This window comes from Pseudophryne corroboree, chromosome 12 (genome assembly GCF_028390025.1).
Source record: "Pseudophryne corroboree isolate aPseCor3 chromosome 12, aPseCor3.hap2, whole genome shotgun sequence".
In the NCBI taxonomy this organism is placed as follows: domain Eukaryota; kingdom Metazoa; phylum Chordata; class Amphibia; order Anura; family Myobatrachidae; genus Pseudophryne; species Pseudophryne corroboree.
The window spans coordinates 37,020,089-37,044,550 of NC_086455.1; the positions used below are offsets into that span (position 1 = coordinate 37,020,089).

The 24,462-nt window shown below is 46.5% G+C and overlaps 1 protein-coding gene across 11 annotated transcripts in view; it reads left to right on the forward strand.

Annotated features, from left to right (window-relative positions):
- The window catches only part of MTA1 (metastasis associated 1), a 298,988-nt gene that overhangs the window by 148,224 nt on the left and 126,302 nt on the right, over nt 1–24,462 (forward strand). For all 11 annotated transcript variants that reach the window (XR_010190411.1, XM_063947327.1, XM_063947328.1 and 8 more), the window contains one exon: nt 176–327. Coding sequence is in view for 10 of the 11 variants with exons in the window: in XM_063947327.1 (XP_063803397.1) it covers nt 176–327 (152 nt within the window). In the remaining variant the exon portion in view is untranslated. The remainder of the gene's footprint in view (nt 1–175; nt 328–24,462) is intronic.

Here is a 24,462-nt window from a genome sequence, read left to right on the forward strand (position 1 = left end):
TATAGTGGTCGACCTAAATATTGTCGACCTTCAGCCCGGATTCCGTGGTAACAGCTTATGGGTTTTGTGTACTTACTATTTGCCATCAAATTGAAATTCAAAGGCTCTTTTACTTGAAAATGATTTTTAAAGATTGGAGACTTCTGATTCTTACTATCCGTTACTGTCTACACAGCAACACAGTCTTACCAGTGGTATTCCTGGGGACCCCCAAATATGCAGTGCCGGTTATGTGCGTCATGCTGGGCGTACTGGAAAAAGTACGGTGGTTTGAAGATGCCAACCAGACTGGATGGAGAGAGGCCAGGCCCAAACCGTAATAATATGGTATGTTTTCACCATAATTTATAATAATAATATAATATAGTTGCCTACTCTATTTTGCAGGTAAAACATAATGGAATGAATATTAACCAGAGTCTTGTATTTATAAACCATATAGATGTCTTCATACAGTTCTTTGTCTTTCATATACAGTTTTATTACAATAAACTCTAGAAACTTGAACTTTCTAGAAGCATGATGGACGGCTATTTAAATGAACACGGAATCTATAACTGATAAGTTTATGGTGTTAACGTCTTGACTACACTGAGACAGTTTATGAAGAGCAGGCACTGCATAGGTTTAGTGCACATGTTCTTACCAGTCTTTGCAAGCACTGGGGTACATAAGAGACCACATGCAGATCCAATGTGTACCATCACTGGTATGGTGATGGAAGGAAAAGGGGTTTGTCTTATTGTATGTGAAACTGTCACTACAAAGAGTTGTTGCTGTCACACTTCAGTTCCATATGTGGAGCCTAGAAGCCTTGTATCTCTAAGCCAAATAGGAAGGCACTCAATATATGCCTCTTAAAAAGTATTTAAGAAAATGTTATATATATAATATAAAAATACTTTTCTAGAGGAATATATTGAGTATTCCTATTTTGGTTAGAGATACAAGGCTTCTAGTATGTGTGTATGTATGTGTGGGTATGTGTGTATATATGTATATATATATATGTATATATGTGTGTGTGTGTGTATGTATATATATATATATATATATGTATATATATATATATATGTATATATATATATATATATATATATATAATTATTTTTTTTATTATTTTGTGTGTTAAACCCATTTTTCGCGGAAGTGTGGAACACCCATCCCACAAGCGATTTTTGCTCACTCAAAACAGGTGCCATTGCTTTGGGAAAAATAGGCATTCAGGCTTCACATTCCATTTTGGTGAACTTGGGGCCTGCTGATTTTTAAATGATTCCTCCCCCCCCCCCCCCCCCACCCCTGTGTTCCACTTTTCCTGCAAATTGTTTCTAAGATTATTCACAGGACGCCCCTAAAATATTGATACTTTATATACTGTACATTTAACAGTAGATGGTCTTTTATTATAGCTTTGACATGCAAGCTTCATATAGATAAAGTGTGTGTTTAAGCTCCCAAAAGTTTTTTCATCTAAAACTGTGTTAACCAGATTGGTTTTTACAATAGCAGAGCAGACCAATATAACAGAGAAGGGGAGATAGCTATGTGTACACAAATGGTGGACCCTACACACACTTCAGAAGGTTCATTGTCCGTCCATACTTTTAGGCAGTGTAGGCTGATATCAAGAGTTTTCATTTGTGATGAGGTTATCTGAAACAGAAGTGTATTAGTGTATTTTAATTGCGGGAAAATGGGACTGACCTGATTGCACGTTGCCGTTTTTCGCAGCGCATCGATCAGGTCACTACTGCGCATGCGTATACATCGCAATGTGCAGGCGCGTTGCACGAGTATAAAGCGGATCATTGCTGGGTGATGGATTGTACGAAGAATCCATTTGTACAGCCGATCGCAAGGAGATTGACAGGAAGAAGGCGTTTATGGGTGTCAATTGACCGTTTTCTGGGAGCGTTTGGAAAAACGCAGGCGTGCCCAAGCGTTTGCAGGGCGGGAGTCTGACGTCAATTCCAGGACCGGACAAGCTGAAGTGATTGCAGCGGCTGAGTAAGTTCAGACCTACTCAGAAACTGCACAAACTGTTTTTGTACTGCTCGGCTGAACAAGCATTCGCACACATGCACAGCTAAAATACACTCCCCTGTGGGCAGCGACTATGCGTTCGCACGGCTGCTAAAAACAGCTAGCGAGCGATCAACTCAGAATGACTCCCTGTGTTGTTCATTGCACAAAGCAGTCTTTTGGTGATAGTAGTACTAGTAAAAAACAAGAGTTGTAACTCCACACAAAAGGGGGTGGTTCTTGTCGCTACCAGATAATCTGCATTCTGTGTAATGTGCATCAGACTGCAGAACATCATGATATGGCTGCTAAAACTAATATAAATAACATTTCTCTTACGTCCTAGAGGATACTGGTGGCCACACTAGTACCATGGGGTGTAGACGGGTCCACTAGGAGCCTTGGGCACTTTAAGAAATCAATAGTGTGCACTGGCTCCTCCCTCTATGCCCCTGCTACCAGACTCTGTTTAGAAAATGTGCCCCGAGGAGCCGGTCATGCTTAGGGAAGCTCCTGAAGAGTTTTCTGCATTTAATTTCTGTTTGTTGTTTTCAGGCAGGTCTGATTGGTACCAGACTGCCTGCTTCGTGGGACTTAGGAGGGAGAACGGCCCAACTTCCTAAAGAGTTAGTGGTCCCGTTTCTCTGCTGACAGGACACTGAGCTCCTGAGGGAGTCATTCGCAAGCCCCACCACGGCAAGCGTACCCTCCCGCAGCACGCCGCCACCCCTAACAGATCCAGAAGATACAAGAGTGGCGAGTACAGCATCGTCGTCCCGGTTAGCGGGTAGCCTGCGAGGATGGCGGCACAAGGGTAGGTGTGCAGATCTGACTGCAGGCTACGCTCCAGGGGTCTCAGATGACATACACAGACGTGTGTCCTGCTGTGAGGGGCGCGTTGAGCCACCAATGCACACCCACACTGGCTACCATACCTAACAAGGGTTTTAACCCTCTGTTGGGCATAAAAATTACCTCAGGCAATTATAAAAAAGCGGGAAGCCGAGCGCCATTAAGGGGGCGGTGCTTCACTATGAGCGGATCCAGCAGCTCACCATCGCCATTTTCCCTCTGCAGCTTACACTGACAGGAATCACAGGGAAGCGCAGCTCCTCCACAAAGACTCCACGTCTCCTCAAGCGGTGCCAGGGGGTCTTAGAAGGGGGAAGAGTGTTATAGTATACTAAGCTGTATTAAGGAACTTGGTGTCACGACCCAGCTCAGTTTTACTTGGCTACAAGGGCGCTGTGTGGCTGGCTCCAATATTTGTGCCTCCCTGAGGGCTCTGTGTGGGTTAAACTGTGTTTTCACCCTCTGTCTGTGGGGGTGGGGGGGGGGGGGGGGGAGAGCTGTGTGTGTGTGTGTGTGTCCCTTCACGTTACCAGTTCCAGGGATTGTGTTTCCTGCAGAGCTGATTGTCTTTTCTCCCCCAGAGACTCGCTACCCTGTACTCAGGATAGTGCACATTCTCAGGCTAGTGGGGCAGAACCCCCATGGTTAGCTTCCATTAAAGGGATGATATCTAATATTTCTACTAAATTATCCCATATTGAGAAAGAGACGCAATTCTTAAGACTGTCTATGGATGACCTGATGAATAGAGATTTAGTTCCCATACCAACGTCTCAAAACCCCGCCATTTGCCCACAAAAGCGTACTCTGGCCCAGCTCATGCAGGATGGTACTAATGACGATACATCAGATCCAGAGGAGGGTGAAGTGGGTGTGAGTGGGGGATGCGGTCCTGTCACAAGGAATCATTTGAGAAATGTCCTGCACATTCCTGACAAGACGGCGGAGGTAGAGGAGGAATCTTATTTTAATGTAAAAAAGAAATCCTCTGCTACTTTTCCTGCATCAAAGGAATTGAATGCCCTGTTTGAAGAAACTTGGACTAACCCTGACAGAAAATTTCAGATTCCTAAAAGGTTAATTACATCCTTTCCCTTTCCTCTGGAAGATAGAAGGAGATGGGGAAAAGCAGCCGAATGGGGATGCATAGGGATCTAGGTTGTCACGTAAGATAGTCTTACCTGTTCCTGGGGCAGCATCCTTAAAGGACACAGCTGACCGCAAGATTGAGAACACTCTCAAATCATTATACACTGCTGCTGGGGTGGCTCAGAGACCCACTATTGCTTGCGCATGGATCACTAAAGCCATTGCAAAGTGGTCAGGTAACCTAATTGATGGATTGGATACCTTACCCAGGGGAGAGAGAGTTTTACTCCTGTAGCATATTCAAAACTCTGCTAACTTTATGGTGGAGGCCATAAAGGAAATTGGTTTGCTCAACGCACGCACCACTGCCGTGACAGTGTCAGCACGCAGGAGCTTGTGGCTACGCCAGTGGACTGTGAATGCGGATTCCAGGAAAGGCGTGGAAAACCTACCATTCACAGATGAGACTCTTTTTGGAGACGAACTGGATAAGTGGATATCCAAGGCTACTGCGGGTAAGTCTACGTACCTTCCTTCCACGGCACCCCCAGCTAGGAAAACCTACTCTGCTCCAACTCTGCAGTCGTTTTGGACAGCCAAATTCAAAAGCAAATCCAAAGGTTCTTCTACAGCCTTCAAAGTTAATAGAGGTGATCCCAGAAAACCAGCAGCTGCAGGTTCTCGGGAACAGACCTCCGGGTCTGCATCCTCAAAGCCTTCAACATGACTCTGGTCCACACGGCCTGGAAGACAGGCAGGTGGGAGCTTGGTTACGTTATTTCCGTCACGTTTGGGCAACATCTTGCTAGGATCCCTGGGTCACAAAACTTATCATCCAGGGATACAGACACGAGTTTCAGGAACTCCCACCTCACAGATTCTTCAAATCAGGCTTACCAGCTTCTCCGGAAGCAAGTATGACTTTACAGGCAGCAATTCAAAGACTGGTACAGACTCAGGTCATTGTCCCAGTTCCACTTCAACAACAAAACAAGGGTTATTACTCCAACCTGTTTGTGGTACCGAAACCGGATGGTTCGGTAAGGCCCATTTTAAACCTCAAATCACTGAACCCGTATTTAAGGGTGTTCAAGATGGAGTCTCTGAGAGTGGTGATCTCTGGTCTGGAGTTGGGGGAATTCCTGGTGTCTCTGGACATCAAGGATGCGTACCTAAATATTCCGATTTGGCCGCCTCATCAGGCTTATATAAGGTTTGCACTACAGGACTGTCACCACCAGTTTCAGGCCCTGCCATTTGGCCTCTCCACAGCACCGGGGGTATTCACCAAGGTAATACCAGAGATGATGTTTTTCCTTCGCAAGCAGGGAGTGAACACAATACCGTACCTGGACGATCTGCTGATAAAACGCCTTCCAGGGAGAGATTGTTGGACAGCATTGCCCTCTCAACCCAACTACTTCAGGATCACTGATGCATTCTGTACCTACCAAAAGCCCACCTGGAACCAACATGGAGGCTTCCGTTTCTGGGGATGATACTGGATACGGAGGAACAGAAGGTATTCCTTCTGTTGGAAAAGGCATTGGTAATCCAGTCGATGGTACGGGATGTACTAAAACCAGCCCCCGTCGGTGCATCTCTGCATTCGCCTCCTGGGGAAGATGGTCACCTCTTACGAGGCTCTGCAGTACGGAAGGTTACATGTGAGGCCCTTCCAGCTGGATCTGCTGGACAGATGGTCCAGATCGCATCTTCACATGCACCAGAGGATACGTCTGTCACCAAAAGCCAGGATTTCTCTTCCGTGGTGGCTTCAGACTACTCACCTGACCGAGGGTCGAAGGTTCGGGATTCAAAATTGGGTTCTGCTAACCACATACGCAAGCCTCAGAGGTTGGGGAGCAGTCACCCAGGGGGAACAGTTCAAAGGAAAATGGTCAAGTCAGGAAACCATTCTTCCGCTCAGCATTCTGGAACTAAGGGCCATATACAACGCCCTGCTACTAGCATTGCATCTTCTCCAAAATCACGCCATTCAGGTTTAGTCGGATAATGTGACGGCAGTAACGTACATAAACCGACAGGGCGGAATGAAGAGCAGAGCAGCAATATCAGAGGTAACTAGTATTCTCTGGGCAGAAAGACATGCGGTGGCACTGTCGCCAATCTTCATTCCGGGAGTAGAGAACTGGGAAGTAGACTTCCTCAGCGGACATGACCTCCATCCGAGAGAGTGGGACCTTCACCCGCAGGTGTTAGAGTCCTTAACATGTCGGTGGGGAATTCCACAAATAGACATGATGGCCTCTCGTCTCAACAAGAAGCTAAAGCGGTATTGTTCCAGGTCGAGGGACCCGCAAGCAGTGGCGTTGGACGCTCTGGTGACTCCATTGGGTCTACCAAATGGTTTACGTGTTTCCACCTCTTCCACTGATCCCAAGAATTCTCAAAACCATAAAGAGGGAAAAGGTTCAAGCATTTCTCATTGCTTCAGATTGGCCAAGAAGGGCCTGGTACTACTGAATGGCGGCTCTACTGGAGATGCTTCTAGAGGACCTGTGGCCTCTATTTCTTTGAAATGATCTTCTACGACAGGGGCCGTTCATATATCAAGACTTACCACGACTACGTTTGACTGCATGGAAGTTGAGCGTCAAATTTTAGCTCAGAAAAGCATTCCGAACAAGGTTATTCCAACCCTGATCCAAGCCAGGAAAGGGGTAACGTCTAAACATTACCACCATATTTGGCAAAAATATGTCTTGTGGTGTGAAAACGGGAAATTTCCTACAGTGGAATTTCAACTGGGATATTTTCTCCTTTTTCTACAGGCGGGTGTGGATGTGGGTCTACGTTAGGGCTCCTTGAAGGTCCAGATTTCGGGCTTATCTATTTTCTTCCAGAAACAATTGGCTTCCCTCCCTGAGGTTCAGACGTTCTTGAAAGGTGTTCTGCACATCCAACCGCCCATTGTGCCGCCCATGGCACCGTGGGATCTGAACATGGTGTTGCAATTCCTACAGTCGGATTGGTTTGAGCCTTTACAGGAGGTTGACGTAAAGTTTCTTACGTGGATGACCGTTACACTATTGTCCTTAGCTTTCTGCAAGACGTGTGTCCGAACTGGGGGCGTTGTCTAACAATAGCCCCTATTTGATTTGATAGAGCTGAACTCAGAACTCGTCAGCAATTTCTCCCTAAGGTGGTGTCTGTGTTTCATATCAACCATCCTATTGTGGTTCCGGTGCTTACTAACACCTCTGTTACCTCAAAGTCCTTGGATGTTGTGAGGGCTTTGAAGATCTACATGAAGCGGACAGCTCGTCACAGGAAATCTGACTTGCTGTTTGTTCTCTATGATCTCAAGAAAATTGGGTGTCCTGCTTCAAAGCAGTCAATTGCTAGGTGGATCAGGTTTACTATCTAGCATGCTTATTCATCGGCAAGATTGCCGGTTCCTAAAGTACAAGCCCACTCTACTAGGTCAATGGGTTCTTCCTGGTCGGCTGCCCGGGGTGTGTCTGCTTTACAACTCTGCCGAGCAGTTACTTGGTCGGGTTCGAATGCGTTTGCTAAGTTCTACAAGTTCGATACTTTGGCCTCTGAGGACCTTCAGTTTGGTCATCAGTTCTGCAGGAACCTCAGCACTCTCCCACCCGGTTTGGGAGCTTTGGTACATCCCCATGGTACTAACGTGGACCCCAGTATCCTCTAGGATGTAAGAGAAAATAGTATTTTAATTACCTACCGGTAAATCCTTTTCCCGTAGTCCGTAGAGGATGCTGGGCGCCCGCCCAGTGCTTCGTTTTTCCTGCACTGTTATTTTGTTTAGTGATGTTTTTGGTTCAGCTGTTGCTGTTCCTGTTCAAGTTGGTTAGTATGGCTTTCCTCTTGTTTGTGTGTGCTGGTTCAAATCTCACCACTGTTCTGTTACATCCTTCCTCAGGATATATCCGTCTCCTCGGGCACAGTTTCTAGACTGAGTCTGGTAGGAGGGGCATAGAAGGAGGAGCCAGTGCACATTATTGATTTCTTAAATTGCCCAAGGCTCCTAGTGGACCCGTCTATACCCCATGGTACTAAGGTGGACCCCAGTATCCTCTACGGACTACGAGAAAAGTATTTACCGGTAGGTAATTAAAATCCTATTATGTTAAGCAAGTTGTTCTGTGTTAGCGCACATTTTTGCTAAAGGTGTATAAAAGAACATGACTGCGGAGTCCTTTACTGACATTCCGCTGTGGGTTACCGCTCCTCCGCAATCATAACTTTCTTTAATAGTTTCTATTCTAATAAACTCATTAAATATTTTACTTATAACTTTGCATTCTTAGTGGTAATTCACAAAGCTGCAAATAGAGAATTGGTCTGGCACTCCTCGTTCCCACAGGGTAACTGCTCCGGTGCCCTCCCTGAGCAAACAGGCTCTATATAAGGTTGGTGGAAGGCGGCACTCTGGAGACTTTCACAAATGTAGAAACGTGCTTTAATGTGCGTCTACGTTTCGGGAGTCGCACTCCCTTCCTCAGGACACAGCAAAACAAAGTCTCTGTTTTGCTGTGTCCTGAGGAAGGGAGTGCGACTCCCGAAACGTAGACGCACATTAAAGCACGTTTTCTACATTTGTGAAAGTCTCCAGAGTGACGCCTTCCACCAACACTATATATATATATATATATATATATATATATATATATATATATATATATATATATATATATATATATATATATATATATATATATATATATATATATATTCACTTTTTCCAGTTTGTTACAGCCTTATTCCAAACTGCGATAAATTCATTTTTCACTCAAAATTCTACACTCAATACCCCATAATGACAACATGAAAAAAGGTTGTTTTTTTTAGATTTTTGCTAATTTTATTAAAAATAAAAGTATTCACAGCCTTTGCTCAATACTTTGTTGATGCACCTTTGGCAGCAATTACAGCCTCAAGTCTTTTTGACTATGATGCCACAAGCTTGGCACACCTATCTTTGGCCAGTTTTGCCCATCTTCTTTGTAGCACCTCTCAAGCTCCATAAGGTTGGATGGGAAGCGTCTGTGCACAGCCATTTTCAGATCTCTCCAGAGATGTTCAATCAAATTCAAGTCTGGGCTCTCGCTGGGCCACTCAAGGACATTCACAGAGTTGTCCTGAAACCACTCCTTTGATATCTTGGCTGTGTGCTTAGGGCAGTTTTCCTGCTGAAAGATTAACTGTTGCCTTCTAAGGTCGAGCGCTCTGGAGCAGGTTTTCATCCAGGATGTCTCTGTACATTGCTGCATTCATCTTTCCCTCTACCCTGGATAGTCTCCCAGTTCCTGCCGCTGAAAAACATCCCCACAGCATGATGTTGCCACCACCATGCTTCACTGTAGGAATGGTATTGGCCTGGTGATGAGCGGTGCCTGGTTTCCTCCAAACATGATGCCTGGCATTCATGCCAAGAGTTCAGTCTTTCTCATCAGATCATAGAATTTTGTTTCTCAAGGTCTGAGAGTCCTTTAGGTGCATTTTGTAAAACTCCAGGCGGGCTGCCATGTGCTTTTTACTAAGGAGTGTCTTCCGTCTGGTCACTCTACCATACAGGTCTGATTGGTGGATTTCTGCAGAGATGGTTGTCCTTCTGGAAGGTTCTCCTTTCTCCAGAGGAATGCTGTATCTCTGACAGAGTGACCATTGGGTTCTCGGTCACCTTTCTGACCCCCAGGGTTCTTATGGAACTTAATGTAGAGATATCGAGACCCCTGTATTTGATTTTCAGAGAGTCAATTAGATCAGGAACGATACCAAAGGACTGGCGTATAGCAGAGGTAGTCCCAATATTTAAAAAGGGTATTAAAACTCACCCCGGTAATTATAGACATGTAAGTTTGACATCTATAGTGGGGAAATTACTCGAAGGTATATTAAGGGACAGCATACTTGAGTACTTGGATACCTCCATGGTTATAACTAGGAATCGGCATTGTTTTGTGAAGGACAGATCCTGTCAAACTAACTTAAGCTTCAACGAGAAAGTGAGTAGGAATTAATGGGATGTACTCTGAATGGGCTTCAGTGCTCAGTGGAATACTGCAGGGTTCAGTACTCGGACCTTTGTTTAACATATTCATTAATGACCTAGGATAGGGACTGGAAAGCACACTGTCAATTTTCGCAGCTGATACTAAGCTATATAGAGTAATTCATACAAAGATGTTGAGTCTCTACAGAATGACTTATCTAGACTTGAGGTCTGGGCAGATAAATGGAGAATGAGATTCAATACAGATAAATGTAAAGTTATACACTTTGGGGCTAAGAACATTCAGGCAGCCTATAAACTAAATGGGGAAAATGTAGGGATAACCGTAGTTGAAAAAGATTTGGGTGTGCTCATCAACAATAAACTTAGTAGCAGTACACAATGTCAAAATGCAGCAACAAAAGCAAGTAAGGTGTTAGCATGTATAAAACGGGGAATAGAGACCAGGGATGAGAGTGTAATCCTGCCACTGCATAAATCATTGGTGCGGCCACATCTGGAATATTGTGAAAAGTTCTGGGCACCTCACTATAAAAAAATATATCTTGGAACTCGAAAAGGTTCAGAGGCTAAACTGGTTAAGGGGTTAGAGGCACTGGATTATGAGGAAAGACTTAAAAGGTTAGATTTGTTGACACTGGAAAAAAGGCGACTGAGAGGAGACATTGTTAATATTTTTAAATACATTAAGGGACAATGCAAGGATTTATCAAACGATTAGTTTATAAAAAAAACACTACATAGGACACGAGGACACCCCCTGAGGTTAGAAGAAAAAAAAAATTCCATACACAACAGAGAAAAGGGTTCTTCACAGTAAGGATTTGGAATTCTCTGCCAGAGAAGGTAGTAATGGTGGACTCCAGCAATAAGTTTAAAAATGGATTAGCTAAATTCCTAGCGGAAAAAAATATCCAAGGATATAGCATTTGATTAATATAAAAAAAAATAAAAAAAATTATAATACAGGTTGAACTCGATGGACATTTTGTCTTTTTTTTTTTTTTCCAACCTCAACAACTATGTAACACTGGCTCACCAGGAGCTAAGGGTATATGTTTTTTTTATTTATAATTCTACAAAAACATTTTAAATACACTCTTACTATAAACACATGGGGGTAAATTTACGAAGGTGGGAGTTTTTTTAGAACTTGTGATGTTGCCCATAGCAACCAATCAGATTCTACTTAACATTTATCAAGCTGCTTCTAGAAGATAATAGATAGAATCTGATTGGTTGCTATAGGCAACATCACCAGTTCTAAAAAACTCCCACCTTAGTAAATTTCCCCCATGGAATATGTTTAGGAACTCTAAAATGAGTACTGCACGCATGTACAAATCTTCAAATAATAGGGCGCATCTTATTAGTATAAACAAAACTGGGAGTGACAAAACTACATGGTTAGAGTACGCTGATCAATCTGATGTGTGACATTTGTACATGTGTGTGCAAGGTTCTGAATCTGGGTAAAAAGGGTTCTGAGGCAGCGGCCACAGCTTTCTGGGTGTAGTATGGTATGCCGGCGGCCGGGATCCCGGCGACCAGCATACCGGCGCCGGGAGCCCGCCGGCATACCGACGGTATGGCGACGCAAATGAGCCCCTTGCGGGCTCGTTGCGCTCGCCACGCTATTTATTCTCCCTCCAGGGGGGTCGTGGACCCCCACGAGGGAGAATACCTGTCGGTATGCCGGCTGTCGGCAACCTGAAGACCACCCCTCTTTCTGACGCCACATTCTGTTGTGCTTCTTCTGCGATTTTGTAAGTGTGTAAAACCAATCCCTGTCTGGTTAATGTAGCAGCCGAGTGTCTCTAGTACCATCATGAAGTTGATTGTTGAAATTTCAAGCACAGCAGTGGAGTTAAAATCATAGAGCAGTTTGCAGAAGCAACAACTACAAAAGGTGATTTGTTGGATCCTGTTTTTTTTATATTACAGAGCTTGTTAAGAATCTTTTAATTTTTTTATATATATATAAAATAGAAGAATACATTTATTTTTGAGATATGCAGAAAGGATGTTTTGATCTCTGAAATATAATTTTTGTACCAGGACTTTGGAAGTAAACACAACTGTAAAAACACTGCAGGCATTAGCTATGTGAGAATTTAATAACCGAGGCATTGGCTATGTGAGAATTTATGTAGTTGTCAAAGAGCTGTGGTGTTATGCATAACTGAGATGAGCTGGAGCATTGGCAGACAATCGGACTATAGCAATACATAGACAAATTGTAGCAATACCACAGAAGGTATGCACTTTACAAACTTCCCAGGGAATTCTTCGCTGTTACCTGTTCAGCCCCATTGGATCCAATGGGGAAACAAATGCACTCCATTTGGATCGGTTTCCTTCTGCTATATTCTAGAATCCATCTTACAGGCTCCTGAAACGTTGTTCAGCACCTGCAAGGCATGAGGGACTGTCTGGTGCATCTCTCAATCGCTGACTGCTCCAGTCTACTAGTACCAACGACCATAGACAGACTCCCGAGAATATGTGGTAAGACTTAGCTTTGGATAGTCTGCCCTGCTCAGCCAGTGGCCTCCACATTTCTGCCAGCGATGTGTCGACCCAGGGCTGTAACTAGGGGTGTGCAAAGGGTGCCGCCACACAGAGTACAGAGCTCTGTGGATGGCATTGTCTCTGCCCCCTCGCCTATGGACCCTCCAGGCATTCACAATGCCATCTATGCAGCCGGTGTTGGGGCGCTTAGGGGGCAGGACCATCACAGAGCACTTCAGGAGCCCTCTTACCACACTGTGTTGATCCCCCTACATCGCAGAGTGATTTGGTTCCTAGTGGTAGATGTTTCAAACTTCTAGAGTACAGGTTCTCAAACTCTGTCCTCAGGACCCCACACAGTGCATGTTTTGCAGGTCTTCTCACAGAATCACAATTGAAATAATTATCTCCACCTGTGGACCTGTTAAAATGTGTTAGTGAGTAATTTATACACCTGTGCACCTGCTGGGTTACCTGCAAAACATGCACTGTGTGGGGTCCTGAGGACCGAGTTTGAGAACCTGTGTTCTAGAGAAGTAGAGAGGTTGCTCATGGTTTCCAATTTGCTTCTAGCTATCATTTTTCAAGTAGGTTCTATAAAATGATGGGTAGAAGCTAATTGACTGCAACTTCACTTTTCCACTCTTTAGCAAGCTTGATACATCTACCCTTTAGAGAGGTTTCTCCAGACTCCTAGAGCCAGCTGACTGTCTTGTTCTACCTTCTTTATCTGCCACTTCAACTTCAGAGGCACACCTGAGATCTGCAAGGTACAGGCTGTTTACTTTCATTAACCTGCCCTTTCCACCTGCATTGATTGGGCCCTGTCTAGGTGTTTGCAGACCCCTTCTGACCCTACTGCTGTGGGTTGCTCTTTGTATTTTCACAAGTTACGGTTCTCAGACTACTACACACTTATTTCCTCCACTGTAATATACTATTTTGATTCTGTATAGAGCAACCCTTTGGTTGTCTGGATGTATGCAGGATCTTTTGGTCAATACCCCATAGTATCGGGATGGGTAAATACCTGTTAGTTTGGTCTTGTGTCACACTTTCTATTGGGAGTTCTCCAACCAGTGTTAACTGTGCAGTGTATTCCACCTTGCATCTACCGCATGCGTTTTCTCTAACGTCCTAGTGGATGCTGGGACTCCGTCAGGACCATGGGGAATAGCGGGCTCCGCAGGAGACAGGGCACATCTAAATAAAGCTTTTAGGATCACATGGTGCGTACTGGCTCCTCCCCCTATGACCCTCCTCCAAGCCTCAGTTAGGTTTTTGTGCCCGTCCGAGAAGGGTGCAATCTAGGTGGCTCTCCTAAAGAGCTGCTTAGAAAAAGTTTTTTTAGGTTTAAATCTCAGTGAATCCTGCTGGCAACAGGATCACTGCATCGAGGGACTTAGGGGAGAGATTTCCAACTCACCTGCGTGCAGGATGGATTGGAGTCTTAGGCTACTGGACACTTAGCTCCAGAGGGAGTCGGAACACAGGTCCTCCTGGGGTTCGTCCCGGAGCCGCGCCGCCGATCCCCCTTACAGACGCTGAAGACGGAGGTCCGGAAAGCAGGCGGCAGAAGACTCCTCAGTCTTCATGAAGGTAGCGCACAGCACTGCAGCTGTGCGCCATTGTTGCTACACGTCTCACTGATTCAGTCACGGAGGGTGCAGGGCGCTGCTGGGGGCGCCCTGGGCAGCAATATTAAATACCTTTAGTGGCAAAATAAATACATCACATATAGCCATTAAGGCTATATGTATGTATTTAACCCAGGCCAGTTTTCTTAAAACCCGGGAGAAAAGCCCGCCGAAAAAGGGGCGGAGCTTATTCTCCTCAGCACTCAGCGCCATTTTCCTGCTCAGCTCCGCTGGTGAGGAAGGCTCCCAGGACTCTCCCCTGCACTGCACTACAGAAACAGGGTAACAAAGAGAAGGGGGGCATAATTTGGCGATATTGATATATTAAAAGCGCTTATATCAAAAACAACACCTTCTAGGGTTGTTTATATACATTTATAGTGCTTTTGGTGTGTGCTGGCAAACTCTCCCTCTGTCTCCCCAAAGGGCTAAGAGGGTCCTGTCTTCGATTAGAGCATTCCCTGTGTGGCTGCTGTGTGTCGGTACGTGTGTGTCGACATGTATGAGGACGATGTTGGTGTGGAGGCAGAGCAATTGCCGGTAATGGTGATGTCACCCCCTAGGGAGTCGACACCGGAATGGATGGCTTTAGTTATGGAATTACGTGATAATGTTAGCACATTACAAAAGTCAGTTGACGAAATGAGACGGCCGGAAAACCAGTTAGTACCGGCTCAGGCGTCTCAGACACCGTCAGGGGCTGTAAAACGTCCCTTACCTCAGTCAGTCGACACGGGTACCGACACAGATGAATCTAGTGTCGACGGTGAAGAAACAAACGTATTTTCCAATAGGGCCACACGTTATATGATCACGGCAATGAAGGAGGCTTTGCAGATCTCTGATACTGCTGGTACCTCAAAAAGGGGTATTATGTGGGGGGTGAAAAAACTACCTGTAGCTTTTCCAGAATCAGAGGAATTGAATGACGTGTGTGACGAAGCGTGGGTTAACCCAGATAGAAAACTGCTAATTTCCAAGAAGTTATTGGCATTATACCCTTTCCCACCAGAGGTTAGGGCGCGCTGGGAAACACCCCCTAGGGTGGATAAGGCGCTCACACGTTTATCAAAGCAAGTGGCGTTGCCGTCTCCTGATACGGCCGCCCTCAAGGATCCAGCAGATAGCAGGCTGGAAACTACACTGAAGAGTATATACACACATACTGGTGTTATACTGCGACCGGCAGTAGCCTCAGCCTGGATGTGCAGTGCTGGGGTAGTGTGGTTGGATTCTCTGACTGAAAATATTGATACCCTGGATAGGGACAGTATTTTATTGACTCTAGAGCAATTAAAGGATGCTTTTCTTTATATGCGAGATGCTCAGAGGGATATTTGTACTCTAGCATCAAGAGTAAGCGCGATGTCCATATCTGCCAGAAGAAGTTTATGGACGCGACAGTGGTCAGGTGATGCGGATTCCAAAAGGCATATGGAAGTATTGCCATATAAAGGAGAGGAATTATTTGGGGTCGGTCTTTCGGACCTGGTGGCCACGGCAACTGCCGGCAAATCCACTTTTTTACCTCAGACCCCCTCCCAACAGAAAAAGACACCGTCTTTTCAGCCGCAGTCCTTTCGCTCCTATAAAAACAAGCGACCAAAAGGACAGTCTTATCTGCCGCGAGGCAGAGGAAAGGGTAAGAGAGGGCAGCAAGCAGCCCCTGCCCAGGACCAGAAGCCCGCCCCGGGTTCTACAAAGCCATCAGCATGACGCTGGGGCTTTACAAGCGGACTCAGGAGCGGTGGGGGGTCGACTCAAGATTTTCAGCAATCAGTGGGCTCGCTCACAAGTGGACCCATGGATCCTGCAGATAATATCTCAGGGTTACATGTTGGAGTTCGAAAGGTCTCCCCCTCGCCGGTTCCTAAAGTCTGCTTTACCAACGTCTCCCTCAGAAAGGACGTCGGTTTTGGAAGCCATTCACAAGCTGTATTCTCAGCAGGTGATAGTCAAGGTACCCCTCCTACAACAGGGAAAGGGGTATTATTCCACACTATTTGTGGTACCGAAGCCGGACGGTTCGGTAAGACCTATTCTAAACCTGAAATCCTTGAACCTGTACATACAGAAATTCAAGTTCAAGATGGAGTCACTCAGAGCAGTGATAGCAAATCTGGAAGAAGGGGACTTCATGGTGTCCCTGGACATAAAAGATGCTTATCTGCATGTCCCAATTTACCCCTCACACCAAGGGTATCTCAGGTTCGTGATACAAGACTGTCATTATCAGTTTCAAACGCTGCCGTTTGGTTTGTCCACGGCCCCTCGGGTCTTTACCAAGGTAATGACCGAAATGATGGTTCTTCTACGAAGAAAAGGCGTATTAATTATCCCTTACTTGGACGATCTCCTGATAAGGGCAAAGTCCAGAGAACAGCTGGAAGTCGGTGTAGCACTAACCCAGGTAGTGCTTCAGCAACACGGGTGGATTCTGAATCTTCCAAAATCTCAATTGACCCCGACAACTCGTCTGCTGTTTTTACTGGGAATGATTCTGGACACGGTTCAGAAAAAGGTGTTTCTCCCGGAGGAGAAAGCAAGGGAGTTATCCGAACTTGTCAGGAACCTCCTAAAACCAGGAACTGTGTCAGTACATCAATGCACAAGAGTCCTGGGAAAGATGGTGGCTTCTTACGAAGCGATTCCATTCGGCAGATTCCATGCACGGACATTTCAGTGGGATCTGCTGGACAAATGGTCCGGATCGCATCTGCACATGCATCAGCGGATAACACTGTCACCAAGAACAAGGTTGTCTCTCCTGTGGTGGTTGCAGAGTGCCCATCTGTTAGAGAGCCGCAGATTCGGCATACAGGACTGGGTCCTGGTGACTACGGATGCCAGCCTACGAGGCTGGGGAGCAGTCACACAGGGAAGAAACTTCCAGGGCGTGTGGTCAAACCTGGAGACGTCCCTTCACATAAATATACTGGAGCTAAGAGCGATCTACAATGCTCTAAGCCTGGCAAAATCGCTGCTTCAGGGTCAGCCGGTGTTGATCCAGTCGGACAACATCACGGCAGTCGCCCACGTAAACCGACAAGGCGGCACGAGAAGCAGAAGAGCAATGACAGAAGCTGCAAGGATTCTGCGCTGGGCGGAGAATCATGTCATAGCACTGTCAGCAGTGTTCATCCCGGGAGTGGACAACTGGGAAGCAGACTTCCTCAGCAGACACGACCTTCACCCGGGAGAGTGGGGACTTCATCCAGAAGTCTTCCACATGATTGTGAACCGTTGGGAAAGACCAAAGGTGGACATGATGGCGTCTCGCCTCAACAAAAAATTGGACAGATATTGCGCCAGGTCAAGAGACCCTCAGGCAATAGCTGTGGACGCTCTGGTAACACCGTGGGTGTACCAGTCAGTGTATGTGTTCCCTCCTCTGCCTCTCATACCAAAGGTACTGAGAATTATACGGAAAAGAGGAGTAAGAACAATACTGGTGGCTCCGGACTGGCCAAGAAGAACTTGGTATCCGGAACTTCAAGAGATGCTCACGGAGGATCCGTGGCCTCTACCTCTAAGAAGGGATCTGCTTCAGCAGGGACCTTGTATGTTCCAAGACTTACCGCGTCTGCGTTTGACGGCATGGCGGTTGAACGCCGGATTCTAAAAGAAAAGGGCATTCCAGAGGAAGTTATTCCTACCTTGATTAAGGCTAGAAAGGAAGTGACTGTACAACATTATCACCGCATTTGGCGAAAATATGTTGCGTGGTGTGAGGCCAAGAAGGCTCCAACGGAAGAATTTCAATTGGGTCGATTCTTACATTTCCTGCAAGCAGGATTGTCTATGGGCCTAAAATTGGGGTCCATTAAAGTTCAAATTTCGGCCTTATCAATCTTCTTCCAGAAGGAATTGGCATCAGTGCCTGAAGTACAAACTTTTGTCAAAGGTGTACTACATATACAACCCCCAATAGTGCCGCCAGTGGCACCGTGGGATTTGAACGTAGTTTTGAATTTTCTCAAATCTCATTGGTTTGAGCCTCTAAAATCGGTAGATTTAAAATACCTTACATGGAAGGTAACCATGCTATTGGCCCTGGCTTCAGCCAGGAGAGTTTCAGAGTTGGCGGCTTTATCATACAAAAGCCCATATCTGATTTTCCATTCGGACAGGGCAGAACTGCGGACACGTCCTCATTTTCTCCCTAAGGTGGTTTCGGCTTTTCACTTGAACCAGCCTATTGTGGTGCCTGCGGCTACTAGCGACTTGGAGGACTCCAAGTTACTGGACGTTGTCAGAGCATTAAAAATATATATTTCAAGGACAGCTGGAGTCAGAAAATCTGACTCGTTGTTTATATTGTATGCACCCAACAAGATGGGTGCTCCTGCGTCTAAACAGACGATTGCACGTTGGATCTGTAGCACAATCCAACTTGCACATTCTGTGGCAGGCCTGCCACAGCCTAAATCTGTAAAGGCCCACTCCACAAGGAAAGTGGGCTCATCTTGGGCGGCTGCCCGAGGGGTCTCGGCATTACAACTTTGCCGAGCAGCTACGTGGTCAGGGGAGAACACGTTTGTAAAATTTTACAAATTTGATACTCTGGCTAAGGAGGACCTGGAGTTCTCTCATTCGGTGCTGCAGAGTCATCCGCACTCTCCCGCCCGTTTGGGAGCTTTGGTATAATCCCCATGGTCCTGACGGAGTCCCAGCATCCACTAGGACGTTAGAGAAAATAAGAATTTACTTACCGATAATTCTATTTCTCATAGTCCGTAGTGGATGCTGGGCGCCCATCCCAAGTGCGGATTGTCTGCAATACTTGTACATAGTTATTGTTACAAAGATCGGGTTATTACTATTGTTGTGAGCCATCTTTTCAGAGGCTACTTCGTTTTTTGTTATCATACTGTTAACTGGGTTCAGATCACAAGTTGTACGGTGTGATTGGTGTGGCTGGTATGAGTCTTACCCGGGATTCAAGATCCTTCCTTATTGTGTACGCTCGTCCGGGCACAGTACCTAACTGAGGCTTGGAGGAGGGTCATAGGGGGAGGAGCCAGTACGCACCATGTGATCCTAAAAGCTTTATTTAGATGTGCCCTGTCTCCTGCGGAGCCCGCTATTCCCCATGGTACTGACGGAGTCCCAGCATCCACTACGGACTATGAGAAATAGAATTATCGGTAAGTAAATTCTTATTTTCCACATTGCCATTTACAACCATGCCTAAAAATGTACATATTTAAAAATAAAAAGGTTTAGAGACCCCAACCCACCCTTTGCTCACAAAAACTCCCGACTACCTTGTCCTCCAGGGATGTTTTTGATGTATATTCGGTGGATGAGGACTCCTTAGCGTCCTTTGACGCTTGACATTGCCGCAGTCCTGTTAGAAAAGAGTAACTTATTTTAAAGCAATCAGAGAAGTTCAAAAAGTTCATTCTGGTCTGAAAACAGAGATGGCTGAACTCCACTGAAGAGTGAATGACCTGGAATGAAAACAAGAGGAACAGATTGCTCACCCGCTGGAATCTGAACAGGTCTCCTAGCTATGCACAGACATCCTACTGCTAGCCGACAAGGAAGCTGATCTTGATAACCTTCCAGAATCTGTGGAATCTGCCCACTTAGACTACTTTCTTCCTTCCAAGAGCTGACCATGGTTGTACCCCTAGAGACATCGCCTTATACTTGCATTATTATGTAGTGAAGGATCAAGTTAACGCAGATGCTCGGTGATCTGCTAGTATTCTCTAGTTTTTCTTTTAAGAAGCCAAAATTCCTAATTTTCCATGGCCTCCCCATTCACTCTGTCCTGATGCAGGGAAATAAAGAACATTATGACAATTCTGAGACCATAACATTAAAAATACAGATGGCGCTTCCCTTTAACTTTTGAAGTCAATTCAGATGATAGGGTTCTGGCTGCAAAGGTGCCTGATGAAGCCCTCCAATGGCTTTGCCATTTTAATATCTCGGGTCTTACTGCTACCCCGCAGGGACCTCTACTGTTCTCACCATCAATTCCTTTCCACTAAGGGCCATAAGACACTCCTGGCACAGTTGCACCTGGCTCTACTTTGCTCAAGCCATTTCTTTGTTTTCAGTTCTCAACTGGGATGTCCTATGGACACCCTGTGGACTCAATTCCTTTGGCCTTCTATTAGTTTTATGACTAACCAGACTTTTTAGATATATCTCAGATTCTCCTGTAGTCTGCTACAGGTTTGTTGCGTCACCTATATTTTCCTGCTACCATGCTTTCACATTGCCAATTCACTCCCACCTCCAGTCATACATTTATTTTTATTTGTGTGTCCTAATTAATGATTTTGCACATACCTTGTGAGTAATGATTCTTTCTGTATCCCTGACTGAGGAGAGGATTGGAGGAGGACCCCTATTAGGCTTCATACTGGTTTTAATTTAGTGCGGCTCACTAGCATTTAAAACTATAACCTGCTTTGTGGGTAGCTGTTGTTTCTTACTTTTATTTCTCTGACGTCCTAGTGGATGCTGGGAACTCCGTAAGGACCATGGGGAATAGCGGCTCCGCAGGAGACTGGGCACAAAAGTAAAGGTTTAGGACTACCTGGTGTGCACTGGCTCCTCCCCCTATGACCCTCCTCCAAGCCTCAGTTAGATTTTTGTGCCCGGCCGAGAAGGGTGCACACTAGGGGCTCTCCTGAGCTTCTTAGTGAAAGTTTAGTTTTAGGTTTTTTATTTTCAGTGAGACCTGCTGGCAACAGGCTCACTGCATCGAGGGACTAAGGGGAGAAGAAGCGAACCTGCCTGCTTGCAGCCAGCTTGGGCTTCTTAGGCTACTGGACACCATTAGCTCCAGAGGGACCGAACACAGGCCCAGCCTCGGAGTCCGGTCCCAGAGCCGCGCCGCCGGCCCCCTTACAGAGCCAGAAGCAAGAAGAGGTCCGGAAAAATCGGCGGCAGAAGACATCTGTCTTCAACAAGGTAGCGCACAGCACTGCAGCTGTGCGCCATTGTTACTCAGGCACACTTCACACTTCGGTCACTGAGGGTGCAGGGCGCTAGGGGGGGCTCCCTGAGCAGCAATGTAAACACCTTGGCTGGCGAAAATACACCACATATAACCCCCAGGGCTATATGGATGTATTTTAACCCCTGCCAGAACTCACCAAAAAGCGGGAGAAAAGGCCGCCGAGAAGGGGGCGGAGCCTATCTCCTCAGCACACGGGCGCCATTTTCCATCACAGCTCCGCTGGAAGGACGTCTCCCTGACTCTCCCCTGCAGTCCTGCACTACAGAAAAGGGTAAAAAAGAGAGGGGGGCACTAATTTGGCGCAGTTCTAATAATAACAGCAGCTATAAAGGGAAAAGCACGTTTTATAGTGGTATTCCTGTCTATATATAGCGCTCTGGTGTGTGCTGGCATACTCTCCCTCTGTCTCCCCAAAGGGCTAGTGGGGTCCTGTCCTCTATCAGAGCATTCCCTGTGTGTGGTGTGTCGGTACGATTGTGTCGACATGTTTGAGGAGGAAAATGAGATGGAGGCGGAGCAATTGCCTATTATAGAGTTGTCACCCCCTAGGGAGTCGACACCTGAGTGGCTGAGCTTATGGAAGGAATTGCGTGACAGTGTCAGTTCTTTACGAAAGACAGTTGACGACATGAGACAGCCGGCTACTCAGCTTGTGCCTGTCCAGGGGTCTCAAACGCCATCAGGGGCTTTAAAACGCCCGTTACCTCAAATGGCAGACACGGATACTGACTCCAGTGTCGATGATGAGGAGACAAACGTGACTTCCAGTAGGGCCACACGTTACATGATTGAAGCAATGAAAAATGTATTGCATATCTCTGATAATACAAGTACCACTAAAAAGAGTATTATGTTTGGTGAGAAAAAACTGCATATAGTTTTTCCTGTATCCGAGGAATTAAATGAAGTGTGTGATGAGGCGTGGGTTTCCCCCGATAAAAAACTGATAATTCCTAAAAGGTTATTGGCATCATACCCTTTCCCGCCAGAGGATAGGGCACGTTGGGAAACACCCCCTAGGGCGGATAAAGCGCTCACACGCTTGTCTAAACAGGTAGCACTACCCTCTCCTGATACGGCCGCCCTAAAGGAACCTGCCGATAGAAAGCAGGAGAATATCCTAAAATGTATATACACTCACACGGGTGTTATACTGCGACCAGCAATCGCCTCAGCCTGGATGTGCAGTGCGGGCGTGGCGTGGTCGGATTCCCTGACTGAAAATATTGATACCCTAGATAGGGACAGTATATTACTGACTATAGAGCATTTGAAAGATGCATTTTTATATATGCGTGATGCACAGAGGGATATTTGCCGACTGGCATCAAGAGTTAGCGCGCTGTCCATTTCTGCAAGAAGAGGTTTATGGACGCGGCAGTGGTCAGGTGATGCGGATTCTAAAAGGCACATGGAAGTATTGCCTTATAAGGGGGAGGAGTTATTTGGGGTAGGTCTATCAGACCTGGTAGCCACGGCAACTGCTGGAAAATCCACATTTTTACCCCAGGTAGCTTCTCAACCTAAGAAAACGCCGTATTATCAGGCGCAGTCCTTTCGGCCCCATAAGGGCAAGCGGGCAAAAGGCGCCTCATTTCTGCCCCGTGGCAGAGGGAGAGGAAAAAGGCTGCAGCAAACAGCCAGTTCCCAGGAACAAAAGCCCTCTCCCGCCTCCGCAAAGTCCTCAGCATGACGCTGGGGCTTTACAAGCGGACTCAGGCACGGTGGGGGCCCGTCTCAAGAAGTTCAGTGCGCAGTGGGCCCACTCGCAAGTGGACCCCTGGATCCTTCAGGGGTACAAATTGGAATTCGAGACGTCTCCCCCTCGCCGTTTCCTAAAGTCTGCTTTACCGACGTCTCCCTCAGACAGGGAGGCAGTATTGCAAGCCATTCACAAGCTGTATTCCCAGCAGGTGATAATCAAGGTACCCCTCCTGCAACAGGGAAAGGGGTACTATTCCACACTATTTGTGGTACCGAAGCCGGACGGCTCGGTGAGACCAATTTTAAATCTAAAATCCTTGAACACTTACATACAAAGGTTCAAATTCAAGATGGAGTCACTCAGAGCAGTGATTGCAAACCTGGAAGAAGGGGACTATATGGTCTCTCTGGACATCAAAGATGCTTACCTACATGTCCCAATTTACCCTTCTCACCAAGGGTACCTCAGGTTTGTGGTACAGAACTGTCACTATCAGTTTCAGACGCTGCCGTTTGGATTGTCCACGGCACCCCGGGTCTTTACCAAGGTAATGGCCGAAATGATGATACTCCTTCGAAAGAAGGGAGTTTTAGTTATCCCTTACTTGGACGATCTCCTGATAAGGGCAAGATCCAGGGAACAGTTGGAAGTCGGGGTAGCACTATCTCAGATAGTGCTGCGGCAGCACGGTTGGATTCTCAATATTCCAAAATCGCAGCTGATCCCGACGACACGCCTTCTATTCCTAGGGATGATCCTGGACACAGTCCAGAAAAAGGTGTTTCTCCCGGAGGAGAAAGCCAGGGAGTTATCCGAGCTAGTCAGAAATCTCCTAAAACCAGGCCAAGTCTCAGTGCATCAATGCACAAGGGTCCTGGGAAAGATGGTGGCTTCTTACGAAGCAATCCCATTCGGCAGATTCCACGCAAGAACCTTCCAGTGGGATCTGCTAGACAAGTGGTCCGAGTCGCATCTTCAGATGCATCAGCGGATAATCTTGTCACCAAAAACAAGGGTGTCTCTCCTGTGGTGGTTGCAGAGTGCTCATCTTCTAGAGGGCCGCAGATTCGGCATTCAGGACTGGGTCCTGGTGACCACGGATGCCAGCCTGAGAGGCTGGGGAGCAGTCACACAGGGAAGAAATTTCCAGGGCTTGTGGTCAAGCCTGGAGACATCACTTCACATAAATACCCTGGAGCTAAGGGCCATCTACAATGCTCTAAGCCTAGCAAGACCTCTGCTTCAAGGTCAGCCGGTGCTGATCCAGTCAGACAACATCACGGCAGTCGCCCACGTAAACAGACAGGGCGGAACAAGAAGCAGGAGGGCAATGGCAGAAGCTGCAAGGATTCTTCGCTGGGCGGAAAATCATGTGATAGCACTGTCAGCAGTGTTCATTCCGGGAGTGGACAACTGGGAAGCAGACTTCCTCAGCAGACACGACCTCCACCCGGGAGAGTGGGGACTTCACCCAGAAGTCTTCCACATGATTGTGAACCGTTGGGAAAAACCAAAGGTGGACATGATGGCGTCCCGCCTCAACAAAAAACTAGACAGGTATTGCGCCAGGTCAAGGGACCCTCAGGCAATAGCTGTGGACGCTCTGGTAACACCGTGGGTGTACCAGTCAGTGTATGTGTTCCCTCCTCTGCCTCTC